Source organism: Anomaloglossus baeobatrachus, chromosome 1, assembly GCF_048569485.1.
Source record: "Anomaloglossus baeobatrachus isolate aAnoBae1 chromosome 1, aAnoBae1.hap1, whole genome shotgun sequence".
NCBI lineage: Eukaryota > Metazoa > Chordata > Amphibia > Anura > Aromobatidae > Anomaloglossus > Anomaloglossus baeobatrachus.
The window spans coordinates 706,322,222-706,344,887 of NC_134353.1; the positions used below are offsets into that span (position 1 = coordinate 706,322,222).

The following is a 22,666-nucleotide window of genomic DNA, read 5'->3' on the forward strand; positions in this document are numbered from 1 at the left end:
AGGTGAAACGAGGAAACCAACTTAGAGAGAAAGGATGGAGTTGGATACAAATCCACCTTGTCCTGGTGGAACACCAGGTAGGGGGAGAGGCAGGATAGGGCCGGAGCTTGGACACTTGTCTAATCGAGGTGATGGCTACCAATAAGGCAACCTTCCAAAAGAAAAAAAGATAGAAAGACTTCTTGTAGTGGTTAGAAAGGGAAGAAGGGAATTTTGTTTACTTACCGTAAATTCCTTTTCTTCTACCTCCTATTGGGAGACCCAGACAATTGGGTGTATAGCTTCTGCCTCCGGAGGCCACACAAAGTATTACACTTAAAAGTGTAAACCCCTCCCCTCTGCCTATACACCCCCCCGTGCATCACGGGCTCCTCAGTTTTGGTGCAAAAGCAGGAAGGAGGAAACTTATAAATTGGTCTAAGGTAAATTCAATCCGAAGGATGTTCGGAGAACTGAAAACCATGAACCCAGAACAATTCAACATGAACAACATGTGTACACAAAAGAACAACAGCCCAAAGGGAACAGGGGCGGGTGCTGGGTCTCCCAATAGGAGCTAGAAGAAAAGGAATTTACGGTAAGTAAACAAAATTCCCTTCTTCTTTGTCGCTCCATTGGGAGACCCAGACAATTGGGACGTCCAAAAGCAGTCCCTGGGTGGGTAAAAGAATACCCCGGTAATAGAGCCGTAACACGGCCCCTTCCTACAGGTGGGCAACCGCCGCCTGAAGGACTCGCCTACCTAGGCTGGCATCTGCCGAAGCGTAGGTATGCACCTGATAGTGTTTCGTGAAAGTGTGCAGACTCGACCAGGTAGCTGCCTGACACACCTGCTGAGTCGTAGCCTGGTGCCGCAATGCCCAGGACGCACCCACGGCTCTGGTAGAATGGGCTTTCAGTCCTGAAGGAACCGGAAGCCCAGAAGAACGGTAGGCTTCAAGAATTGGTTCCTTGATCCACCGAGCCAAGGTTGACTTGGAAGCCTGCGACCCTTTACGCTGGCCAGCGACAAGGACAAAGAGCGCATCCGAGCGGCGCAGGGGCGCCGTACGAGAAATGTAGAGTCTGAGTGCTCTCACAAGATCTAACAAGTGCAAATCCTTTTCACATTGGTGAACTGGATGAGGGCAAAAAGAAGGTAAGGAGATATCCTGATTGAGATGAAAAGGGGATACCACCTTAGGGAGAAATTCCGGAACCGGACGCAGAACCACCTTGTCCTGGTGAAACACCAGGAAGGGGGCTTTGCATGACAGTGCAGCTAGCTCAGACACTCTCCGAAGTGATGTGACTGCCACTAGGAAGACCACCTTCTGCGAGAGGCGTGAAAGAGAAATATCTCTCATTGGCTCGAAAGGTGGTTTCTGAAGAGCCGTTAGCACCCTGTTCAGATCCCAGGGTTCTAGCGGACGCTTGTAAGGAGGGACTATGTGGCAAACCCCCTGCAGGAACGTGCGTACCTGCGGAAGCCTGGCTAGACGCTTTTGAAAAAACACAGAGAGCGCCGAGACTTGTCCCTTAAGAGAGCCGAGAGACAAACCCTTTTCCATTCCGGATTGAAGGAAGGACAGAAAAGTGGGCAAGGCAAATGGCCAGGGAGTAGAACCCTGATCAGAGCACCAGGATAAGAAGATCCTCCACGTCCTGTGGTAGATCTTGGCGGACGTTGGTTTCCTGGCCTGTCTCATAGTGGCAATGACCTCTTGAGATAACCCTGAAGACGCTAGGATCCAGGACTCAATGGCCACACAGTCAGGTTGAGGGCCGCAGAATTCAGATGGAAAAATGGCCCTTGAGACAGCAAGTCTGGTCGGTCTGGTAGTGCCCACGGTTGACCCACTGTGAGATGCCACAGATCCGGGTACCACGACCTCCTCGGCCAGTCTGGGGCGATGAGGATGGCGCGGCGGCAGTCGGACCTGATCTTGCGTAACACTCTGGGCAGCAGTGCCAGAGGAGGACAAACATAAGGCAGTCGAAACTGCGACCAATCCTGAACTAATGCGTCTGCCGCCAGAGCTCTGTGATCTTGAGACCGTGCCATGAATGCCGAGACCTTGTTGTTGTGCCGGGACGCCATTAGGTCGACGTCCGGCTTCCCCCAGCGGCAACAGATCTCTTGAAACACGTCCGGGTGAAGAGACCATTCCCCTGCGTCCATGCCCTGGCAACTGAGAAAGTCTGCTTCCCAGTTTTCTACGCCCGGGATGTGAACTGCGGAGATGGTGGATGCTGTGGCTTCCACCCACAGCAGAATCCGCCGAACTTCCTGGAAGGCTTGCCGACTGCGTGTGCCGCCTTGGTGGTTGATGTATGCCACCGCCGTGGCGTTGTCCGACTGAATTCGGATCTGCCTGCCTTCCAGCCACGGCTGGAACGCCTTTAGGGCTAGATACACTGCCCTTATCTCCAGAACATTGATCTGAAGGGAGGTACCCTGAGCCCTGTGGTGGAGGAAGACCGCTCCCCACCCTGACAGACTCGCGTCCGTCGTGACCACAGCCCAGGATGGGGGCAGGAATGATTTCCCCTTCGACAAAGAAGTGGGAAGAAGCCACCACTGAAGGGAGGCATTGGCTGCCCGAGAAAGGGAGACGTTCCTGTCGAGGGACGTCGACTTCCTGTCCCATTTGCGGAGAATGTCCCATTGAAGTGGACGCAGATGAAACTGCGCAAATGGAACTGCCTCCATTGCTGCCACCATCTTCCCTAGGAAGTGCATGAGGCGCCTCAAGGGGTGCGACTGGGCTCGAAGGAGAGATTGCACCCCTGTCCGTAGTAAACGCTGTTTGTCCAGCGGAAGTTTCACTATCGCTGGGAGAGTATGAAACTCCATCCCGAGATATGTCAGCGATTGGGTCGGTGTCAGTTTTGACTTTGGGAAATTGATGATCCACCCGAACCTCTGGAGAGTCTCCAGAGCAATGTTCAGGCTGTGTTGGCATGCCACCCGAGAGGGGGCCTTGACAAGAAGATCGTCTAAGTAAGGGATCACTGAGTGTCCCTGAGAGTGTAGGACTGCTACCACTGTTGCCATGACCTTGGTGAAGACCCGTGGGGCTGTCGCCAGGCCGAAAGGCAGTGCCACGAACTGAAGGTGTTCGTCCCCGATGGCGAAACGCAGGAAGCGCTGATGCTCTGGTGCAATCGGCACGTGGAGATAAGCATCCCTGATGTCGATTGATGCTAGGAAGTCTCCTTGGGACATCGAGGCGATGACGGAGCGGAGAGATTCCATCCGGAACCGCCTGGTTTTCACGTGTCTGTTGAGCAGTTTGAGGTCCAGAACGGGACGGAAAGATCCGTCCTTTTTTGGCACCACAAACAAGTTGGAGTAAAAACCGTGACCCCATTGCTGAAGGGGAACAGGGATAACCACTCCTTCTGCCTTCAGAGTGCTCAGTGTTTCTGGACTGTATCTCTGAAGTCGGAGTGATCAAGAAACGCACTCCGTGTACGTTTGGGAAACCTAAAATGGAATTTCTCCTGCTGAGAAGCTGACTCCTCACTCGGAGGGGCTGGAGGAGAAAGATCTAACACCTGATTGATGGACGCTATAAGGTCGTTTACTATGGCGTCCCCTTCAGGCGTATCAAGGTTGAGAGCGGCGTCAGGATCAGAGCCCTGATCTGCCACCTCCGCTTCATCCTCCAGAGAGTCCTCATGCTGAGACCCTGAACAGTGTGATGAAGTCGAGGGAAGCTCCCAGCGAGCCCGCTTAGCCGGTCTGGGACTGCGGTCCGTGTCGGAGTCCTCACCGTGGGACCTATGAGTCGACCCAGGAGCACTTTGCTGCGCCGACCAAGGGGGGGCTGAGAGCAATGATTCAACAGTGCCCGGGACCTGTGTTACCGGTCTGGACTGCAAAGCTTCTAGTATCTTAGCAGACCATCTATCCATAGACTCAGAAAGTTTGTCAGCGAATACTGCAAACTCTGTCCCTGTCACCTGGACAGTGGGAGCCGGTGGTTCCACCTGGGCCGAGGGTCCCACCAGTGGCTGAGGCTCCGGCTGAGTGAGTGTCACAGGGGCCGAGCATTGCACACAATGAGGGTAGGTGGAACCTGCAGGTAGCATAGCCGCACATGAGGTACAGGTTGCAAAGTAAGCCTGTGCCTTGGCACCCTTGCTTTTTGCGGACGACATGCTGTTGTCTCCTCTTAGAGCAATCAGAGAGGGTATATAGCCAAAAGCAAATAGTGCGGCCGTACAGAGTAAATGTATACAATATAAGCATATAAATATACACTTCGGCACCCAGGGGGGCCAGCACCTAGTAACAGGTGCGGCTTACCGACCGCCCTCAGCGGTTGTGTGACCACCAGATTCCCTGCCTGGGCCTCCCAGAGCTGTGGAGCTCGGTGTTGTCTCCCCTCTGAATTTCTCCAGCGTCAGACGTGCTGATAGGAATGGCTGCCAGCGTTCTGAGAGGAGGAGGGAGCCGTGGGCGTGCCTCAGAAAGTGCGGGAATCTGGTGCCCCGCAGTGCTCAGTGAGGGGGGAGGAGGATACCTCAGTATGCTCCAGCCCTCACCGCTGACCTGCAGTCTAGCGTCCCGCCCTCACCCTTGACTGGCAGGCCCGGGGGCGGGAGTTTGCGATACTAGGCCGCAAAAGCCGGGGACTAAATTTATTAGCGCGGCCGGCAAACAAGCGCGGTCGGCGCGGTAGTCCCGGCGACGCAAGACACCCGGCAGGTGCTGCAGCGTCCGTTACACAGGCGCTCTATGCGCCGTCCCCAAGGGGACACAGAGTACCTCATAGGAGCAGGGCCTGTCCCTGACGATACCCGGTCTCCTGTCCAGCAGATTCACCCAGGGGCTGCGGAGGGAGCACGGTCCCAGTGCCTGGTGACCGGTTAGGATCCCACTTCACCCAGAGCCCCTAAGGGATGGGGAAGGAAAACAGCATGTGGCTCCAGCCTTTGTACCCGCAATGGGTACCTCAACCTTAACAGCACCGCCGACCAGAGTGGGGTGAGAAGGGAGCATGCCGGGGGCCCTGTTATGGGCCCTCTTTTCTTCCATCCGATATAGTCAGCAGCTGCTGCTGACTAAATTGTGGAGCTTGCGTGCATGTGTGCCTCCTTCAACACAAAGCATAAAAACTGAGGAGCCCGTGATGCACGGGGGGGTGTATAGGCAGAGGGGAGGGGTTTACACTTTTAAGTGTAATACTTTGTGTGGCCTCCGGAGGCAGAAGCTATACACCCAATTGTCTTGGTCTCCCAATGGAGCGACAAAGAAATGTTCCGTAACCAATGGATAATATTTTGTATATTTGTAGTGTATAGATAGTATGTCTTTTCATATTAATACATTTGTGTAATGTTCTCTTAGTTATGAGTCTTACGGCAGCTTTGCACTCTCCAGGAGAAACATTCCTAGTTAGATCTCCAGTCACAGGCCTCTTGCCTAAACAATTAAATTTAAATTTCCCTGCTTTGCACTGATAAGGGGCAAGCACCCCAAAACACAAGTCTGTAAATAGAATCTATGGTATGGTTTCTTATTAAAAGTCAAGTGCCAAGGCTCATTAAAGGGAATCTGTGAGGAGCTTTTTCCTATAAAATCTGGGTGTAGTTTTCATAGCATATCTGTTTTATCGCATGTAGATATAGTAGAGCTAAGATGTGTATATCGCCGCCCACACCCTGATCAACTTCCTGTATACACTGCGACTTGTCAGAAAGCTGCAAATCAATGGTGGGGGGCGGAGGTCCCACACATTAGCTGTAATGCTCTACATGTGAGGCATAGTCAGGTAGTGATACTCTCCTGGTGATAAAATACTGAATGTCTTGAAACTACAACACAGCCTAATAAGTGACACATCCCTAGAATCAGGCTCTTGCCGATAATATATTTCTCTCAGATTAGGTAACAAAAACTTGCTAACAGATTCCCTTTAAAGAATTGATACTGACTTGTAGGATTGCTACATGCAATAGGTGGTACAAGAGTTCAAGTCCTCTTCCTCTCTGATGAGGCTACACTAAATTATGAATACCAACACTATAATATAAATCTAAATCCCTTCAATATTTGGTGTGACCATCCTTTACTTTCAAAACAACATCAATTCTTCTAGATACATTTGCATGCAATTTTCAAGGGAATTCTGTAGGGAATTTGTTCCAAGCATTTGGAGAACTAACCAGAGCTTCCTTTCAGGTAGCATTTTTTTTTTTCCACACCTGCCTAAAACTTTTGCTCAGTACTGTATATTGGAAAAATGCCTAACTTTTCATTATACAATGAACATTTGTTTGCTGAAATCATAATATCCTATTAAAAATTGCTTTAAGAAAGAATTTTAACACTTCTGTTTATAGATTACTTACCGGGAGAGATAACTTCCTTGCAGGTGGATGTAAATTTCTCACAGCCTACACTGAAACCAATAGTTGTCTGGAGATATTTGCAGTCGTAACTGATGGTAGCAATGAAATGTCGGGTTATATACTCATATAGCCTCCAAGCATCACCACCTTAACAAGAAAAATAACTGATTACTTATTACTAAGACCGTAAGTTCAGTGAATATTAGTGATGAGCGAGCTCTACCATGCTCTTTGCTCGAAACGGGCAGGTTGAACACTTGGATGGGCTTGACTCGAGTACTAAGTATAATGGAAGTCTATGGAAAATTCGATCATTTTTCTGAAAGTTTCTCTGGAAAAATGCTAGAGTTTACCATTGGCTTCCATTATACTCGGTAATTGAGTAGAGCCCATTCCTGCGTCCGACCTGCTCGTTTCGAGTACCGAGCATGGTAGTGCTCGCTCATCACTAGCCAATATATTTTACTACCTATTAAAGAAACAGGACAATTCTTCTTTGTTATTTGATTGTAACACGATTAATCAAAAGAAAAAAAAAAAAAGACTGATAAGTGTTATCATTAATATACTGAGGACAGTGTGAAGGCAGGCTATTTGGGGTGCTGTAACATGAGACTCGGCTTATGCAGTTGACAGAAGATATTTAGTAGGTCAGATCCAATATTTGTGTTCTTTAATTTTATAATAAAGAGAATTTTGTTTACTTACCGTAAATTCTTTTTCTTATAGTTCCGTAATGGGAGACCCAGACCATGGGTGTATAGCTTCTGCCTCCGGAGGACACACAAAGTACTACACTAAAAAGTGTAGCTCCTCCCTCTGAGCATATACACCCCCTGGATAACCAAATATAGCCAGTTTAGTGCAAAAGCTGAAGGAGGACAGCCACCCACAAGTAGAGATAGAGCAAAAAACCGGAACAACCGGAGCCTCTGTCTACAACAACAGCCGGTGAAAACACACGGAACAAGAAAACTGCCAACAGGCAACAGGGAGGGTGCTGGGTCTCCCATTACGGAACTATAAGAAAAAGAATTTACGGTAAGTAAACAAAATTCTCTTTTTCTTCATCGTTCCTTATGGGAGACCCAGACCATGGGAAGTCTCAAAGCAGTCCATGGGTGGGAATAAACAGAAAACTGAGAAGTAGGCGAAACCTAACTTCACAAATGGGCGACAGCCGCCTGAAGGATGCATCTGCCCAAACTCGCATCTGCCGAAGCATGAGCATGCACTTGGTAGTGCTTCGAAAAGGTATGCAGACTAGACCAAGTGGCAGCCTGACAGACCTGCTGAGCCGTAGCCTGGTGCCGGAAAGCCCAAGAGGCACCGACAGCTCTGGTTGAGTGTGCCTTGATCCCCGGCGGGGGAGGCACCTGAGAACACTGGTAGGCTTCGGAAATGGACGACCTAATCCAACGAGCTAGGGTCGGTTTAGAAGCCGAAAGGCCCTTGCGCCGACCTGAGGTCAGCACAAAAAGAGAGGTGCACCGCCTAAGAGCAGCGGTGCGAGACACATAGATCCGGAGCGCCCGCACCAGATCCAGAGTATGCAACGCTTTTTCAAAGCGATGAACAGGAGCCGGACAAAAGGAAGGCAGGGAAATATCCTGGTTAAGGTGGAAAGGAGACACCACCTTAGGGAGAAAGTCCGGAGTCGGACGGAGAACCACCTTATCCTGATGAAAAACCAAAAAAGGTGACTCCGAAGAGAGAGCAGCCAAATCAGAGACTCTCCTGAGGGAGGTTATGGCCACTAGAAAGACCACTTTCTGTGAAAGACGAGACAAAGAAACCTCCCTAAGTGGCTCAAAAGGGGGTTTCTGCAAGGCCGTGAGGACCAGATTAAGGTCCCAGGGATCCAAAGGCTGCCAGTAAGGCGGAATGATGTGAGATGCGCCCTGCATGAAGGTGCGCACCTGAGCCAGTCGGGCGACACGCCGCTGGAAGAATACTGACAGAGCCGAGACCTGACCCTTGAGGGAAGGGAGGGATAGTCCTAGCTGCAGACCGGACTGTAAAAAGGACAGAAGGGTCGGCAGGGAAAAAGGCCAAGGAGCATGGCCGGAAGAGCGACACCAGGACAGGAAGATTCTCCAGGTCATGTGATATATCTTGGCCGAGGAAGACTTCCGAGCCCGAGTCATAGTGGAGATGACTTCAGGAGGGATACCAGAAGTCGTCAAGATCCAGGACTCAAGAGCCACGCCGTCAATCTGAGAGCCGCAGAATTCTGGCGGAAAAACGGACCTTGTGAGAGAAGGTCTGGACGGTCCGGAAGATGCCACGGCACCTCTACGGACAGGTGGAGCAGGTCTGGATACCAAGCTCGGCTGGGCCAGTCTGGAGCAATGAGGATGACCCGACGGCCCTCCATTCTGATCTTGCGCAGGACTCTGGGCAAGAGAGCTAGAGGGGGAAACACGTAAGACAGACGGAACTGGGACCAATCCTGAACCAGCGCGTCCGCTGCAAAGGCCTGAGGATCGTGGGAGCGAGGCACGTAAACCGGAACCTTGTTGTTGTGCCGGGATGCCATTAGATCCACTTCCGGAGTGCCCCACTTGCGGCAGATTGTCCGAAACACTGCCGGATGCAGAACCCACTCGCCGCTGTCCACGGTCTAACGGCTGAGATAATCTGCCTCCCAGTTTTCCACGCCTGGGATGTGGACTGCGGATATGGTGGACTTGGAGTCCTCCGTCCACTGAAGGATGCGTTGAACCTCCAACATTGCCAGGCGGCTGCGTGTCCCGCCCTGGTGATTGATGTAGGCAACCGCTGTCGCGTTGTCTGACTGGACTCGAATGTGCTTGCCCGCCAACAGGTGGTGAAAGGCTAAGAGAGCTAGAAGCACAGCTCTGATTTCCAGCACATTGATCGAGAGGGCTGATTCGGACTGAGTCCAAGTGCCCTGCGCTCTGTGGTGGAGATATACTGTTCCCCAGCCGATTAGACTAGCATCCGTGGTGAGGATCATCCAGGACGGGGCCAGGAAGGAACGTCCCTGAGACAGAGAGAGGGGCCGAAGCCACCACTGAAGGGAGCCCCTGGTCTGTGGCGACAGAGCCACCAACCTGTGCAAGGAGTAAGTCCGCTTGTCCCAACAGCGGAGAATGTCCAGCTGCAGGGGACGCAGATGGAACTGGGCAAAGGGAACCGCTTCCATTGACGCCACCATCTGACCCAGCACCTGCATTAGGTGCCTGATGGAGTGACGGCGAGACCTCAGTAAAGAGCGCACCGCCAGATGGAGGGACTGCTGTTTGACTAAGGGCAGCTTTACAAGTGCCGGCAAAGTCTCGAACTGCATCCCTAGGTACGTGAGACTCTGGGTCGGAGTCTGAGTGGACTTGGGTAGATTGACAAGCCACCCGAACTGGACTAGAGTGGCGAGAGTGAGCGAGACACTCCGCTGACTGTCTGCACTGGATGAAGCCTTGACTAGAAGGTCGTCCAGGTAAGGAATCACTGCCAAACCCTGGAGGTGCAGAACCGCAACCACTGCTGCCATGACCTTGGTGAATACTCGAGGGGCCGTGGCTAACCCGAAGGGGAGAGCCACGAATTGGAAATGTTCCTCTCCGATTGCAAAACTTAGCCAACGCTGGTGTGAAACTGCAATTGGCACATGCAGATAGGCATCTCTGATGTCGATGGATGCTAGGAAATCTCCTTGGGTCATTGAGGCAATGACTGATCGCAGAGACTCCATGCGAAAATGCCGCACCTGAACATGCTTGTTGAGAAGCTTGAGATCCAGGATGGGCCGGAAGGAACCGTCCTTTTTGGGGACTAGGAAGAGGTTTGAGTAGAAACCTCTGAACCGTTCCCGGGCGGGAACCGGTACAATTACTCCATTGGCCTGCAAGGAGCAGGGGGGAATGGACAGAAAAAATCTGTTTGGCGGGCTGGAAGAGAATTCTATCCTGTAGCCGTGGGAGATGATATCCCGCACCCACTGATCGGAGACGTGTTGAAACCACACGTCGCCAAAGTGGGAGAGCCTGCCACCGACCAAGGACGTTGCTGGCGCGGCCAGATAGTCAAGAGGAGGCTGCCTTAGTGGCAGCGGCTCCTGCGGACTTCTGAGGACGCGGCTTCGTGCGCCAGCTGGGTTTTCGGTCCTTGGCTGAGTTAGTGGACGAGGCTGAGGGCTTAGAGGATGACCAGTTAGAGGAACGAAAGGAACGAAACCTCGACTGGTTCCTGCCCTGGACAGGTTTCCTGGTTTTAGTTTGTGGCAAGGAAGTACTCTTCCCGCCAGTAGCTTCCTTAATGATTTCATCCAGTTGTTCACCGAACAGCCGGGACCCAGCAAATGGGAGCCCAGCAAGGTACTTCTTGGAAGAAGCGTCTGCTTTCCACTCTCGCAGCCACAAGATCCTGCGTATAGCGAGGGAATTAGCCGAAGCCACCGCCGTGCGGTGAGAAGCCTCCAGAATGGCAGACATGGCATAGGATGAAAAGGCTGAAGCCTGGGAAGTTAAGGCAATCATTTCAGGCATAGAGTCCCTGGTGAGGGAATGCATCTCCTCCAGAAAGGCAGAGACGGCTTTAAGAGCCCATACTGCTGCAAAAGACGGGGAGAACGAGGCCCCTGCCGCTTCATATACAGATTTGGCCAGAAGGTCAACCTGGCGGTCAGTGGAATCCTTAAGTGAGGTGCCATCAGCCACAGATACAACGGTCCGGGCTGAGATTCTAGACACCGGCGGGTCTACCTTCGGTGAATGAGCCCACTCCTTGACCACCTCTGGTGGAAAGGGAAAACAGTCAACAGAACTACGCTTTCGGAAGCGTTTGTCAGGACAGGCCCTGGGCTTGGTCACAGTGTCCTGAAAACTGGAGTGGTTAAAGAACACACTCCTTGCTCTCTTAGGTGATGTAAACTGGTGCTTTTCTACCAGAGAGGGTTGTTCCTCCGATACTGGTGGATTGAGGTCCAGTACAGAATTAATGGACGCAATCAAATCACTAACATCTGCATCACCTTCGGTCAGATCAATGGGGCACATGGAGGTAACGTCCGAGCCCACAGTAAAGGCATCCTCCTCGTCCTGTGATTCAGCTCGTGAATCAGAGCCGCGGGACGAGGAAGGAGAGGAGCCCCTGCGTCTCCTTTTAGGAGGACGGGGTCTGAGCTCTGTGAGCTCTGCTGAGCGAGCCGTAGCAGCAGAGGCGCCCTGAGAAGGGGGCTGATGCATGCTCAGCAGAGTCCGGGACAACTGTCCCATGGAGTCGGCAAAGGACTGGGAGATAGACTTAGAGAAGGATTCTACCCAAGCCGGGGGTTCAGCCACCGGAGCCGAAGCAGCCGGAGGGACCACTGGGAGTGAGACTCCAGGCTGAGGCACCACCATGTTAGAGCAGGCATCACAATGTGGATATGTGCTCGGTTCAGGCAGTACGAGCTTACATGCAGTGCATATTGAGTACAGCCTTGCAGCCTTGCTCCTTGTGTGAGACATGCTGCTGAAGTGGGGGTTCTGAGTAGAATGGCCCCCAGAGAGTATACAACTAGGTCCACAACCGGAGGTTGTGGCTTACCCGACCGTTTGTGTGCCCTCCAGATCCCACAGACCGGACCCCCAGAGAGATGCTGCAGGCAGCTCCAATCAGTGTGAGAACGCTGATAAAATGGCGCTGGAGCGAGGAGAGGGGGCGGGGCCTATCTCAAAGAGCGGGATCCGGAGGGCAAAGGAGGTATACAGGGGAGGGAATCTTTCCTCAGAGAGGAGTGTCCCTTCCCTGTGCTGAACAGCCGGTGGGCGGAGCCGCACTGTCCCTCTGCATGATTGGCATGCAGGGGCAGTGAAAACGAAAGTAGGCCTAAAACGAAGCCGGGGCCTAAATTTAACAATGCGGCCGGCGCGCAAGCACCATCGGCGCGGTTCTCCGGTGAAAACCAGAGAACCGGCCGGAAAGTCAGCATAGTTACACAGCACACTCTCCCCAACAATAAAGTACAAGGGACCCCCTGATAACCACGTCTCAGATACTTAGCTTGTGAGACGCAGGGCCAGGTCCCTGAGGGATGAGTGCTCCGTCCGGCAGGATCCAAAAGGGGCTGCGGATGGAGACCGGTCTCCTGCAAGGCAGTGAAAACCGTGCAGGCTCCCACTTCAAGCCAGAGCCCGAGGGGATGGTGAAGGAGCGCGGCATGAAGGGCTCCAGCCCTGAAATCAACCTTAACAGCACCGCCGACACAGTGGGGTGAGAAGGGACATGCCGGGAGTCCATGCTTGGACCCGCTTTTCTTCAAAAACTTTCCAAAAATCAAAATCAGATGAGAATGCATGTGTGGATCAGTGCCTCCTGAACACAAAGCATTGAACTGGCTATATTTGGTTATCCAGGGGGTGTATATGCTAGGAGGGAGGAGCTACACTTTTTAGTGTAGTACTTTGTGTGTCCTCCGGAGGCAGAAGCTATACACCCATGGTCTGGGTCTCCCATAAGGAACGATGAAAAAATATCTTTACAGAAGTCAAAATCCGGTAATTCTTTAGCATGGCTACAGATCCCCTTGTACAGCCATAGTGTTAAAGGGTCCTCCTCAAAAAACACACATTATCCCCTATCCAAAACTTGCTGATCACTGGGGATCGGACCGCGTCGACCCCAGCAATCTCAAGATCAGGGCTTTAGATCCCTGAGAAATCGGCTCAACACCAAACTCCTGAATGGAATGACGATGTATATGCCCAACCTATGTTCCATTGACTGTCCATGGGACTAGCCGAGCAATGAACTTGACAGTCCCATAGACAAATAATGGTGCAGAGCCCACAAATGTTTACCACTGATCCATTCAGGACAGGGATGCAGCTCAGCAAGTTGTCTCCTATCCAGTGGATAGAGGGTAACTTATTTGGGGGGTGCGATAACCCTTTAAATAACAGCACTTGAGAGATTACTGTAAACTATTGCTATTGAAACATATTGATCATTACCCACTTGGGTTATAAGAAAAAATGTATTTCAAAAGATGGACATACCATAACAGGTTTTAATACATTAGAAAAATAAAACGTCCTTATCTATTTTAGACACAAGTATTTACCAAGTTCCGCCTCTGTTGCTGAACGCATTGGTGTAATAGGGGGATGATCTCCAGCATCTGTTCCTTTTTTGGGGCGATTAATATTTTCAGCAAGCAAAGCCTTTACCTACAAATGTTAGAATAATGAATAGTCAATATAAAATCCTTTATCAATGGAAGGTGCCATGAATTTCAATCTATGTGCCTATAAAGTGCATGTTCAACGTTGGTAAACCCAAATTTATATACCAAGGAATTATGATGGCAGCTGGATAAATCTTGTCCTGATTCTCCCTTTCCTTCTATAAAAGCCTTAGATATTCTAGGATAACTTTCCTTAGAGGAAACGGATTCATCCCGCCTTGACAATGAATAACTGATTATCGGAACGATAAGAATGACTAGTTTTTACATCAATTCATCTGACATTGTTTGTGGACTTGCCTAATAGATATTACTGTATGTAGAAATAAACAATCATGGTGAAATAGAAGCGGGCGTCCACATAATCGCCACAAAGTTGAGCGCACACAATTATATGGCATAGTACTGCATTCTGTAGCTTTAAGATGTCTTTAAACTAAGGAGCTTGGCCGAGATTTGTCTTTCAGACTGTCAAGATGGTGACATGCCTGTCATCTCATCCCGAGAATGAAGAAGCGCTTTACACCACTCCAGCGGATGCTTAGTATTGTTCATGCTAGTATCATGCATCAATCATTGAGATCTAATCCAATAACGGGCTTTGAACACAGAAAACAATGTGAATAGTGCCTAAAACATTCAGAAAAGCTATTACTCTTTGTTTTACTCACCGTATCGCCCCAAAATGGATTGTTAGCTTGCTGCCTCAGGGTCCCCTTCAGATCAAAGTTCTCAGGATAGTGTGTGGTCTCTGTACGAGGATAGCTGATATAGCCTTGGGTATATAATCGCTCTGCAATCTGCATTGTATGTTGAGGACCCATACCTGAAATAACATTAGACTATTAGATATCCCATTGAGAAGATAATTATCATATAAATCTTTAAAAACAACACAAACTTCTGTATCCAGAAGCAACTTCAGCAACAAAAAAAACCTCATCTCTCCTGTCTTTTATCCCACGAGCACAGTAATAGTTTAGCCATCTGAAGTATTAAATGCCCAATTTCCAATGCATGACCTATTTCTTGTCCTAAAAAATACTTAAGGCACTGTTCAAATGCAGCGTTTTTGTGGAATTGCTTTCTGCAGGCAAAATTTTCTCTTATTAAAACACTGCATTCAAAACACCCGTTTTTCAATAATTTTTGCAGCATTTTTCGAGTCTGGATTACATGTGTGCTTTGTCTACAGTACATGTTTAATAAAGTTACTTTTTATTTACCAAAAATGCAGTGAAAAACACCGTTGCATTATTTGCAGTGGTTTTTTTTGTTAATTTTTTTTTCTCCTTTATCATTGCTTACTATGGGTGAAAAAATGATGCAAAAACGCTGAAAGAATTGACAGGCTGCAGGTTTCAGATACATTGCAGCTTTCCAATTCTCTCAGGAAAAAAACAACACAAAAAGTGTATGCATGTAATTTCTGAAATCTCATAGCTTTTTCTGCTACTGTAAAACGCAGCTTAATTTGCTTACAAAAATCTGAACCAAACTACTACAAAAAACGGATTTTTGTGTACTCACCGTAAAATCGTTTTCTCTTAGGCTAAGTTTACATTTCCACTAAAATGTATCAGTCGAAATCCGCCGCTATGGTAAACAACGGAATCCGTTTAGCGGATTCCGTTGTGTCCCATAGACTTCTATTAGTGGCGGATTGCGACTGATGACCCTGCGTTGCGTCCGCTGCGTCGTGGTCCGTCGTTTTTTGACTGACCGCCGGGCGGGGAGCAACGCAGAATGTAACGTTTTTCGGGTCGTCGAAAACAACGCACCACGCAGGGATCCGTCGCCATCTGTCACACTTGCAATGTATGTCTATGGTGCTGGATTCCGTCGTAATCCGTCTTACGACAGAATCCAGAGCTGGATTCCGTCATGCTCTACTGAGCATGCCCAGCATGTTTGGCACGCCCACTGGGCTGTCCCAAACACAAATGGATCATGACTGATCTGTCAAAAAACGGACGCACAGCGGATGTAACGGACGCAACTGATCCGTTTTTTCACAGGATTCCTGTGAAAGGAATCCTGTGAAAAACACATCAGTTGCATCAGTTGGCATCTAAAAAACAACTGATCCGTTGCTGACGGACCTGACGGATTGAAAACAACGGAAGTGTGAACTTAGCCTTAGCCATCATTGGGGGACACAGGACCATGGGTGTTATGCTGCCTATACATAGGAGGACACTAAGTAGATGCAAAAGCATAGCTCCTCCTCTGCAGTATACACCCCCTGGCCGTGCCAGGCAAGCTCAGTTTTAGTACACAAGCAGTAGGAGAAAAAGCCAGTAAAAACTTCTCAACAGAGGAACATGAGAAAAAAAAGAGTCATAACCAAATAAGGTACTGAGAGAACCAAGGCCCAACAGGGCAACAGGGTGGGTGCTGTGTCCCCCAATGATGGCTAAGAGAAAACGATTTTACGGTGAGTACACAAAAATCCGTTTTTCTCTGACGCCTCATTGGGGGGACACAGGACCATGGGACGTCCTAAAGCAGTCCATGGGTGGGAAAAATAAAAACAAGACAATGCAACCCAAGGACTAGGAACCAGTCCCAGACAGCCTGGAGCACCTACTGAGAGAAGGTGCTCTACTGCCGTTTGCAGAATTGTCCTACCCAGATTTGCCTCAGCTGAAACCTGGGTATGGACTTCGTAATGCTTTGAAAACGTATGTAGGCTAGACCAGGTCGCAGCCTTACACACCTGTTCCACTGAAGCCTGATGCCGAATGACCCACGAAGCGCCAACTGGTCACGTGGAATGAGCCCGTAGCCCACTAGGAATGGCCTTGAGTTTCAAGTGGTAGACCTCCTGGATCGCAGAGCGAATCCAGTGAGCCAGCGTTGCCTATGAAGCTGCCTCTCCTTTCTTAGGCCTTTCAGGAATGACGAACAAGGAGTCCAAGTTCCTAAAGGGGCTGTCCTGGGTACGTAATATCTGAGAGCCCTCACAAGGTCTAGTGAATATAGGAACCTTTCCACCCTATGGACTAGGTGGACAAAAGGAAGGCAGAACAATGTCCTCGTTCATATGAAACGGGGAAGTAACCTTCGGAAGAAAATCTGGAAGGGGGCGTAGAACCACCTTGTCCTGATGAAAAATCAGAAAGGATTCGCGGCAAGAGAGTGCTGCCAGTTCCGAAACGTGTCTGATGGACGTAATCGCCACTAAGAATGTTACCTTCCAGGAGAGAAGAGCAAGAGAAGATTCCTTAAGAGGCTCAAAGGGGGACCTCTGGATACCGTCCGAACTAGATGGGAAACGCCCTTGTGGAAAGTCTAGACTTGCGGATTACAAGCTAGGCGGTATAGATAGAATATTGAGGGAGATGAAACCTGCCCCTTAAGGGAGCTGAGGGCCAACCCCTTTTGCAACCTGACTGCAAAAATAAAATCAAGAATTCTGGGGATCGCCAGAGGCATAGGTTGGACATTAGATTCCCTGCACTGGTAAAGGAAAGTTTTTCACGTACGGTGGTAAAAACGGGATGAAGGCCGGCTTTCGGGCACTGTACATGGTGGAGATGACTACGGGAGAGAATCTTGCTCTTGTTAAAGTCCAGGTCTCACTGGCCAGGCCGTCAGCTTCAGGGCTCTGGAGTTCTGATGGGAAATGGGCCCTTGGGTCAGCAGGTCTGGTTCTGGGACTAATTCGGCATACCAGGCGCACCTGGGCTAGTCCGGTGCTATTAGTATCACCGGGACTCCTTCTGCCTTGATCTTCCTGATTACTCGCGGCAGCAAGGGCAGAGGCGAAAAACATGTAAGCTAGACGGAAGCGACTTCAGGAGACTAGAGCATCCGCGCCGATGGACTGTGGATCACGTGACCTGGCTAAGAACGCGGGTACCTTTGCGTTCAACCTTGAGGCCATTAGATCCACGTCTGGTGTACCCCAGCGAGTGCAGATGTGTGGAAACACTTCTGGGTGGAGAAACCACTCTCTGGCATCCAGGCCTTGGCGGCTTAGAAGGTCCACCGCCCAGTTCTCTACTCCCGGTATGTGTAACGCTGAAAACACAGACCCCCGTCGATTCAGCCCAGGTGAGGATCCTAAGGACCTTGAGATAAGTTGTCTTGCTGCTGGTACTTCCCTGCATATTGATCTAGGCCACAGCTGTTGCATTGTCCAATTGGACCTGAATCAAACGACCTGCTAGCAGAAGGGGGGGGAATGACCTGAGCGCGAGAAAGATCATGCTGATTTTCAGGATGATTTCTGGGAAGGGAAGACACCTGGGGCGTCCCCAAGCAGTGTGGAGCCAGTGCGCTGCTCCGCAGACTAAGAGGCTTGCGTCCATAGTCAGGATGAGCCAGTCCACTTGGGGGAGAAAAACTCCCTCTCGATATGGAAGAGGACTGAAGCCACCAGCAAAGCGCCTACCTGACTGAAGGTGTCAGGTGAAAAGTTCGTCCAAGGAAAAGTGGCTCTTGTCCCAGGCAGCTAGAAGCGCAAGCTGCAGTGGGTGGTGGTGTGGTTAAGCGAGCAGCACTGACTCTATAGCCGCTGATATCCTACCTAGCACTCTCATACTGAATCGTATGGAGTGAGAGGAGTATGTAGAAGGCACTGTACCGCTTGTTGTAGAGCGGTCGCCTTGTCTTGTGGGAGAAATATCAAACCCCGAAGGGTGTCCAGGAACATGCCCAGGGAGGTGACGGCTTCTTAGAGACCGAGTCCGCTCTCTATTATCGGAACCAGAGGGCCTTACAGATGGCTATGGTATTTGAGGCGGCAATAACTGCACAGGTAGCAGCGTCGAGGGAGGCCTGCATGAGGTACTCTTTTTTTTTTTTTGAGGTTTCTTCACCCTTTTAAAGGAGACCGCATGGTCAGTAGTAGTGGATGGGAGATCTTCCACATGCAGAGTTTTGGTTGATTGCTGCAATAAGGGAGTCCATCACAGCTTGATCGCTCGGGGAGGTTGAATCCAAGGAATCATCCCGGTACAAACATCATTCCCCTTCCTCCGGCTCCTTAGAGACCGCGGAACACATGGGAGAACCCCATCTGTGTACCCCAGAGGGAGAACCATGGGGGTCATGCCCTTTTTCTGATCTGCAACCGGTGAAGCAGAGGGCTGATTCTTATCAGAAGGACCCTCTATAGAGGTATCATCAGGCTGCGTTCCGTCCAGGGGCCCCGAGGGGTGTGAGGACGATGTTGCATAGCCAGCACCAGGTTCTGGGAACTGTGCCCATTCCGGGGGACTGGGAGCCGTAGGCTCTGGGCTGGCAGCGGTTGCTGCGGTGGTGGCGGGGGGGGGGGGGGGGGTGGGGTTGGAGCTACAGGGGCACCGGACTCACAGAAGGAAGAGGTGCTATCATCACCTAGTAGCTCAGCGTGGCAGGATGCATTAAAAGTCTTATAGTTGTTGCTGTAGTTGTGCAGGGCATAAAACATGTGACTGCAGCCTCTGGCTGATGAGCCACAAACTCTGATTGTAATGAGGGAGCAATGCTCTGCACAGCTAATGTGCAAGTGAGGATATAACTCACCCAGAACACTGATGGCCCTTCCCCCCCTCCTCCTGTGTCACAGTTCCTGTGGGAAGGAGGAAGCCAGCTCTGAGAGATGCCCACAGGCTCTGATCACAACGAGAGACCAATGCTCTGCAGATCCTGTGTGAGGAGGGTTACGCGCGCTTTCGTGAGGGGGCGTGGCTTATCGAGTGTCGGAGGGGACGGGGCTTAGCTCTGACAAGAAGGCATGAGCAAATATAATAAAAAAAAAATGGTGGGAAGGGACTCCCCTTCCCCCCTCCAGCCCTGCACAACAATGGTGGACAGAAAAAAACTTGTGTATCGCAGCTGCGGCTGCACTGAGTCCTGGGGGCTCTCCCCCTCCCCCCGCCACAGGTGGAATGCTTTGCAGGAGTCTGCAATTAGCCCATGTGCATCCAGTCAGTGTGACCTTTGCTCCAATTCCTGTCTGCTGTGCCCAGTCACAGAGTGTGTATCAACTCAGACCCTGCCAGAGGGACTGAGGAAGTTTTTCATCTGCTCTGGAAAAATCAGAAGGATCTCACCTCAGCTCCTGTGGGGATGGCAGTCTGATGCCTGGTCACGCTGGTGCGGAGCATGTATCAACTCAGAGCCTGCAAGAGGGACTGAGGAAGTTTTCATCTGCTCTGGGCTCTGGAAAATCAGTGCCATGAGACCTGTCGTCCAGTGAGTAACAGCCCAGGATCCAACGTCGCAGGAGGGGGTACGGGGAGGCGACACTCCGCGTTCCCGCCTGTTGATGGTTTTGGGAAATCGGTCCCCGAAGGAACAGTCGCCCTCTAAAAACAAAAAACTTTTGCTGCAGTAGTCTGCAGAGATGTGCCTCCTATAGACACTAAGCTAAAACTGAAGTAGCCTGGCTGGGCCAGGGGGTGTATACTGCAGGGGAGGAGCTAACATCTACTTAGTGTCCTCCTATGGATAAGCAGAATAACACCCATGGTCCTGTGTCCCCCAATGAGACGTCAGAGAAAACAAAACATTGGAATATTGCCCAAGTGTTAGTAGGGAAATACAGCATAATATGAATATATGTATATGAATATATGTATATGTATATGAAATACGCAGTTTTTTCATCAGTTTTTGCGGCATTTTTTCTACATTCATTAAAATAGGTGAAAAACACTGGAGAAACGCTGAAAGAATTGACACGCTGTAGATCTGAAAGCAACCTGTGCATGACATTTCAGGAATCTCATTCACTTTTCTGGTACTACGAGATCTTTCAGGCTTTGTGACAAAACTACCCAGGATAAAAGGGGACAAAAACACATTACATACTTAATATGTGAACATATGTAACGTACCCAAAGCTGAACTGGCCACTCGCAACATTTCCACTGTGTTTAATGCCTGAGGTCTCTGCTTTGCTTTCTCCTTTTTGCTGACAGATTCTACCTGCAAGAAAATATAAAAAAGTTTCAAAAAATACTATCTTTATTAACTTATAGAGGTTGTCCATTACTTTGACACTGATGGCCTATCATCAATGCCTGATCAGTGGGGGTGAGACAACCGACAGCCCCGCCAATCAGCTATTCCTGGTACCGGCCAGAACTCCACAATCATGGAGCTGCGCAGCTCCATCGATGGAATAGTGGCTGCAGCCAGGTACTGCACATCCACCTACTATTGTTTTTAATAGGGGCGGATGTGCATAACCCGGCTGTTGCAACTATACAGTAGACGGAGCTGTGCAGGTCCGTAATTGCATGGTTGAGGCAGCTGCAAAACACCGGCTGATCGGCGGGCGAGCAACATGTCATGCGCCCAGCGATCAGACACTGATGACCTATCCTAAGTATAGGCCATCAGTTTTAAAATAGTGGACAACCTCATTAAAGGGAAACTGTCAGGTCCAATATGCACCCAGATCCACGAGCAGTTCTAGGTGCATATTGTTTCTTGGAAGCCTCGAGTACTATGGATCATGCGCAGAGAACATCCATCCTCCGCTGGCCACCTTGAAGAGTGAGGTATGTGCGCATCGCTGCATATTCATTAGCATATTAGTACGCAAACAGGGGCGTGCTAGAATGCTATGTGGGCCGATTAGCTAAAAGGAGAAATGCCCTTTGGACTAGTCCCCGCGCTCATTAGCATAAGATAAAAGATCTTTAGAAATACTTTTTCTAAAGATCTCGTTATCTATGTTACTGTATACAGGGACAGTTAGGCAGGGATTAGCAATATACACCCAGAACTGTCCGTGGTTCTGAGTGCATATTGCATCTGACAGGTTCCCTTTAAAGGGTTGTTGCAGTGCCACTCTACCATATTCGGAGGTGAGTAGCAGCATGTGCGCTGCTCGCATCAAAGTCTATATACTTGAGAAGTAATGCATTGTTACCTTAGCCTCCCTGCTTGTCTTTGTAAGGTTTAAGAACATCTGTGCAATTTCCCTGTCAAAGACTCGAACACGATCCCAGTCCAAAGTAAGAGGATGTTCTTCACTACGACTCACCTGTATTACAGTAAGAAAAGAACACAGCATAACATTGAGTTCTAAATATCCATCCATTAGGCTTTCACTCCACCCTCTGACGTGGTAATGAGCAAATAAAACACTTAAAAGTTACATCCCAGACTCCACTATAGTCACTATAATAGATATAGTAATATCATTTCACCTTTACTTGAAGGACCCAGTAAGTTTCAGGCTTGAAAGACTGGATCTTGTCATGTCTCTCCACACAGAATCCTAATGTGGGGGTTTGGCAGGGGCCAAAAGATATTAGGGAACTATCGAGGTTGCCATATTTGCCTTGGAAATATTTCGTTTGAAACCTGTATGAAATTAAGATGAATAATATGAGGTGAAAATGAACCAGCTAGCCCCTTCCCAATATGGCTATTTTACGTTTTTGCTTTTCCCTCTCCTTCTTCCAAGAGCTATAACTTATATTATTTTTCCATCCACATAGCTATATGAGGACTACTTGTTTTTTTTTTTTGCAGGAAAAAAAATTATACTTTTGAGTGGTACCATTCATTGTATCATATGATGTATTGGAAAGCAAAAAAAAAAAATCCTAGTGCGGTTAAATTGGCAAAAAAACGTAATTCCACAATCGTTTTTTTTTTTTTAAATTTATTTATTTATTTACATTATTCACTAAACAGTAAATATTATTCAACCATATGATTTTCCAGGTCATTACAAATATGGTGAAACTAAACATGCATAGTTTTTTATTTGATTAATGAAAAAATATCAGAGTTTGTTAAAAACAATAAATAAAAAGTTTTGTCGTATGTTGCTATTTCTGAAACCTGGAACATCTTCAATTTTTGGGAACTGAGGCTGTGCGAGGGCTTGTTTTTTTTGCGACCCATACCATTTTGGGGTATATATAGCTGCCTAAAAAAATTAATTCTGCCATTTTTATATTTTTTGTTATTACACCATTTACTGATCGGGTAGATTAATTTTATATTTTTACAGACTGGACTTTTATGGACATAGCAATACCAGATATGTGTATTTTTAATTTATTCCTTTATTTTTAAAGAGGGAGAAAAGGGGGGATTTAACTACAGCACTGCTTTATACAGTAAAAATTAGGGTCTCCTACGAATGCCAGCTACAGGCTGGCTTTCACAGAAGTACCG

General features: G+C 49.2%; 1 protein-coding gene across 4 annotated transcripts in view; it reads right to left on the minus strand.

Moving 5' to 3' along the window:
• Positions 1-22,666, minus strand: part of TOP3B (DNA topoisomerase III beta) — a 126,326-nt gene that overhangs the window by 43,958 nt on the left and 59,702 nt on the right. For all 4 annotated transcript variants that reach the window (XM_075341779.1, XM_075341780.1, XM_075341778.1 and 1 more), the window contains 6 exons: positions 21,685-21,841; positions 21,405-21,518; positions 20,362-20,452; positions 14,203-14,357; positions 13,409-13,514; positions 6,343-6,489 (listed from right to left, as the gene is read on the minus strand). In XM_075341779.1, coding sequence (XP_075197894.1) covers positions 6,343-6,489; positions 13,409-13,514; positions 14,203-14,357; positions 20,362-20,452; positions 21,405-21,518; positions 21,685-21,841 — 770 coding nt within the window. The remainder of the gene's footprint in view (positions 1-6,342; positions 6,490-13,408; positions 13,515-14,202; positions 14,358-20,361; positions 20,453-21,404; positions 21,519-21,684; positions 21,842-22,666) is intronic.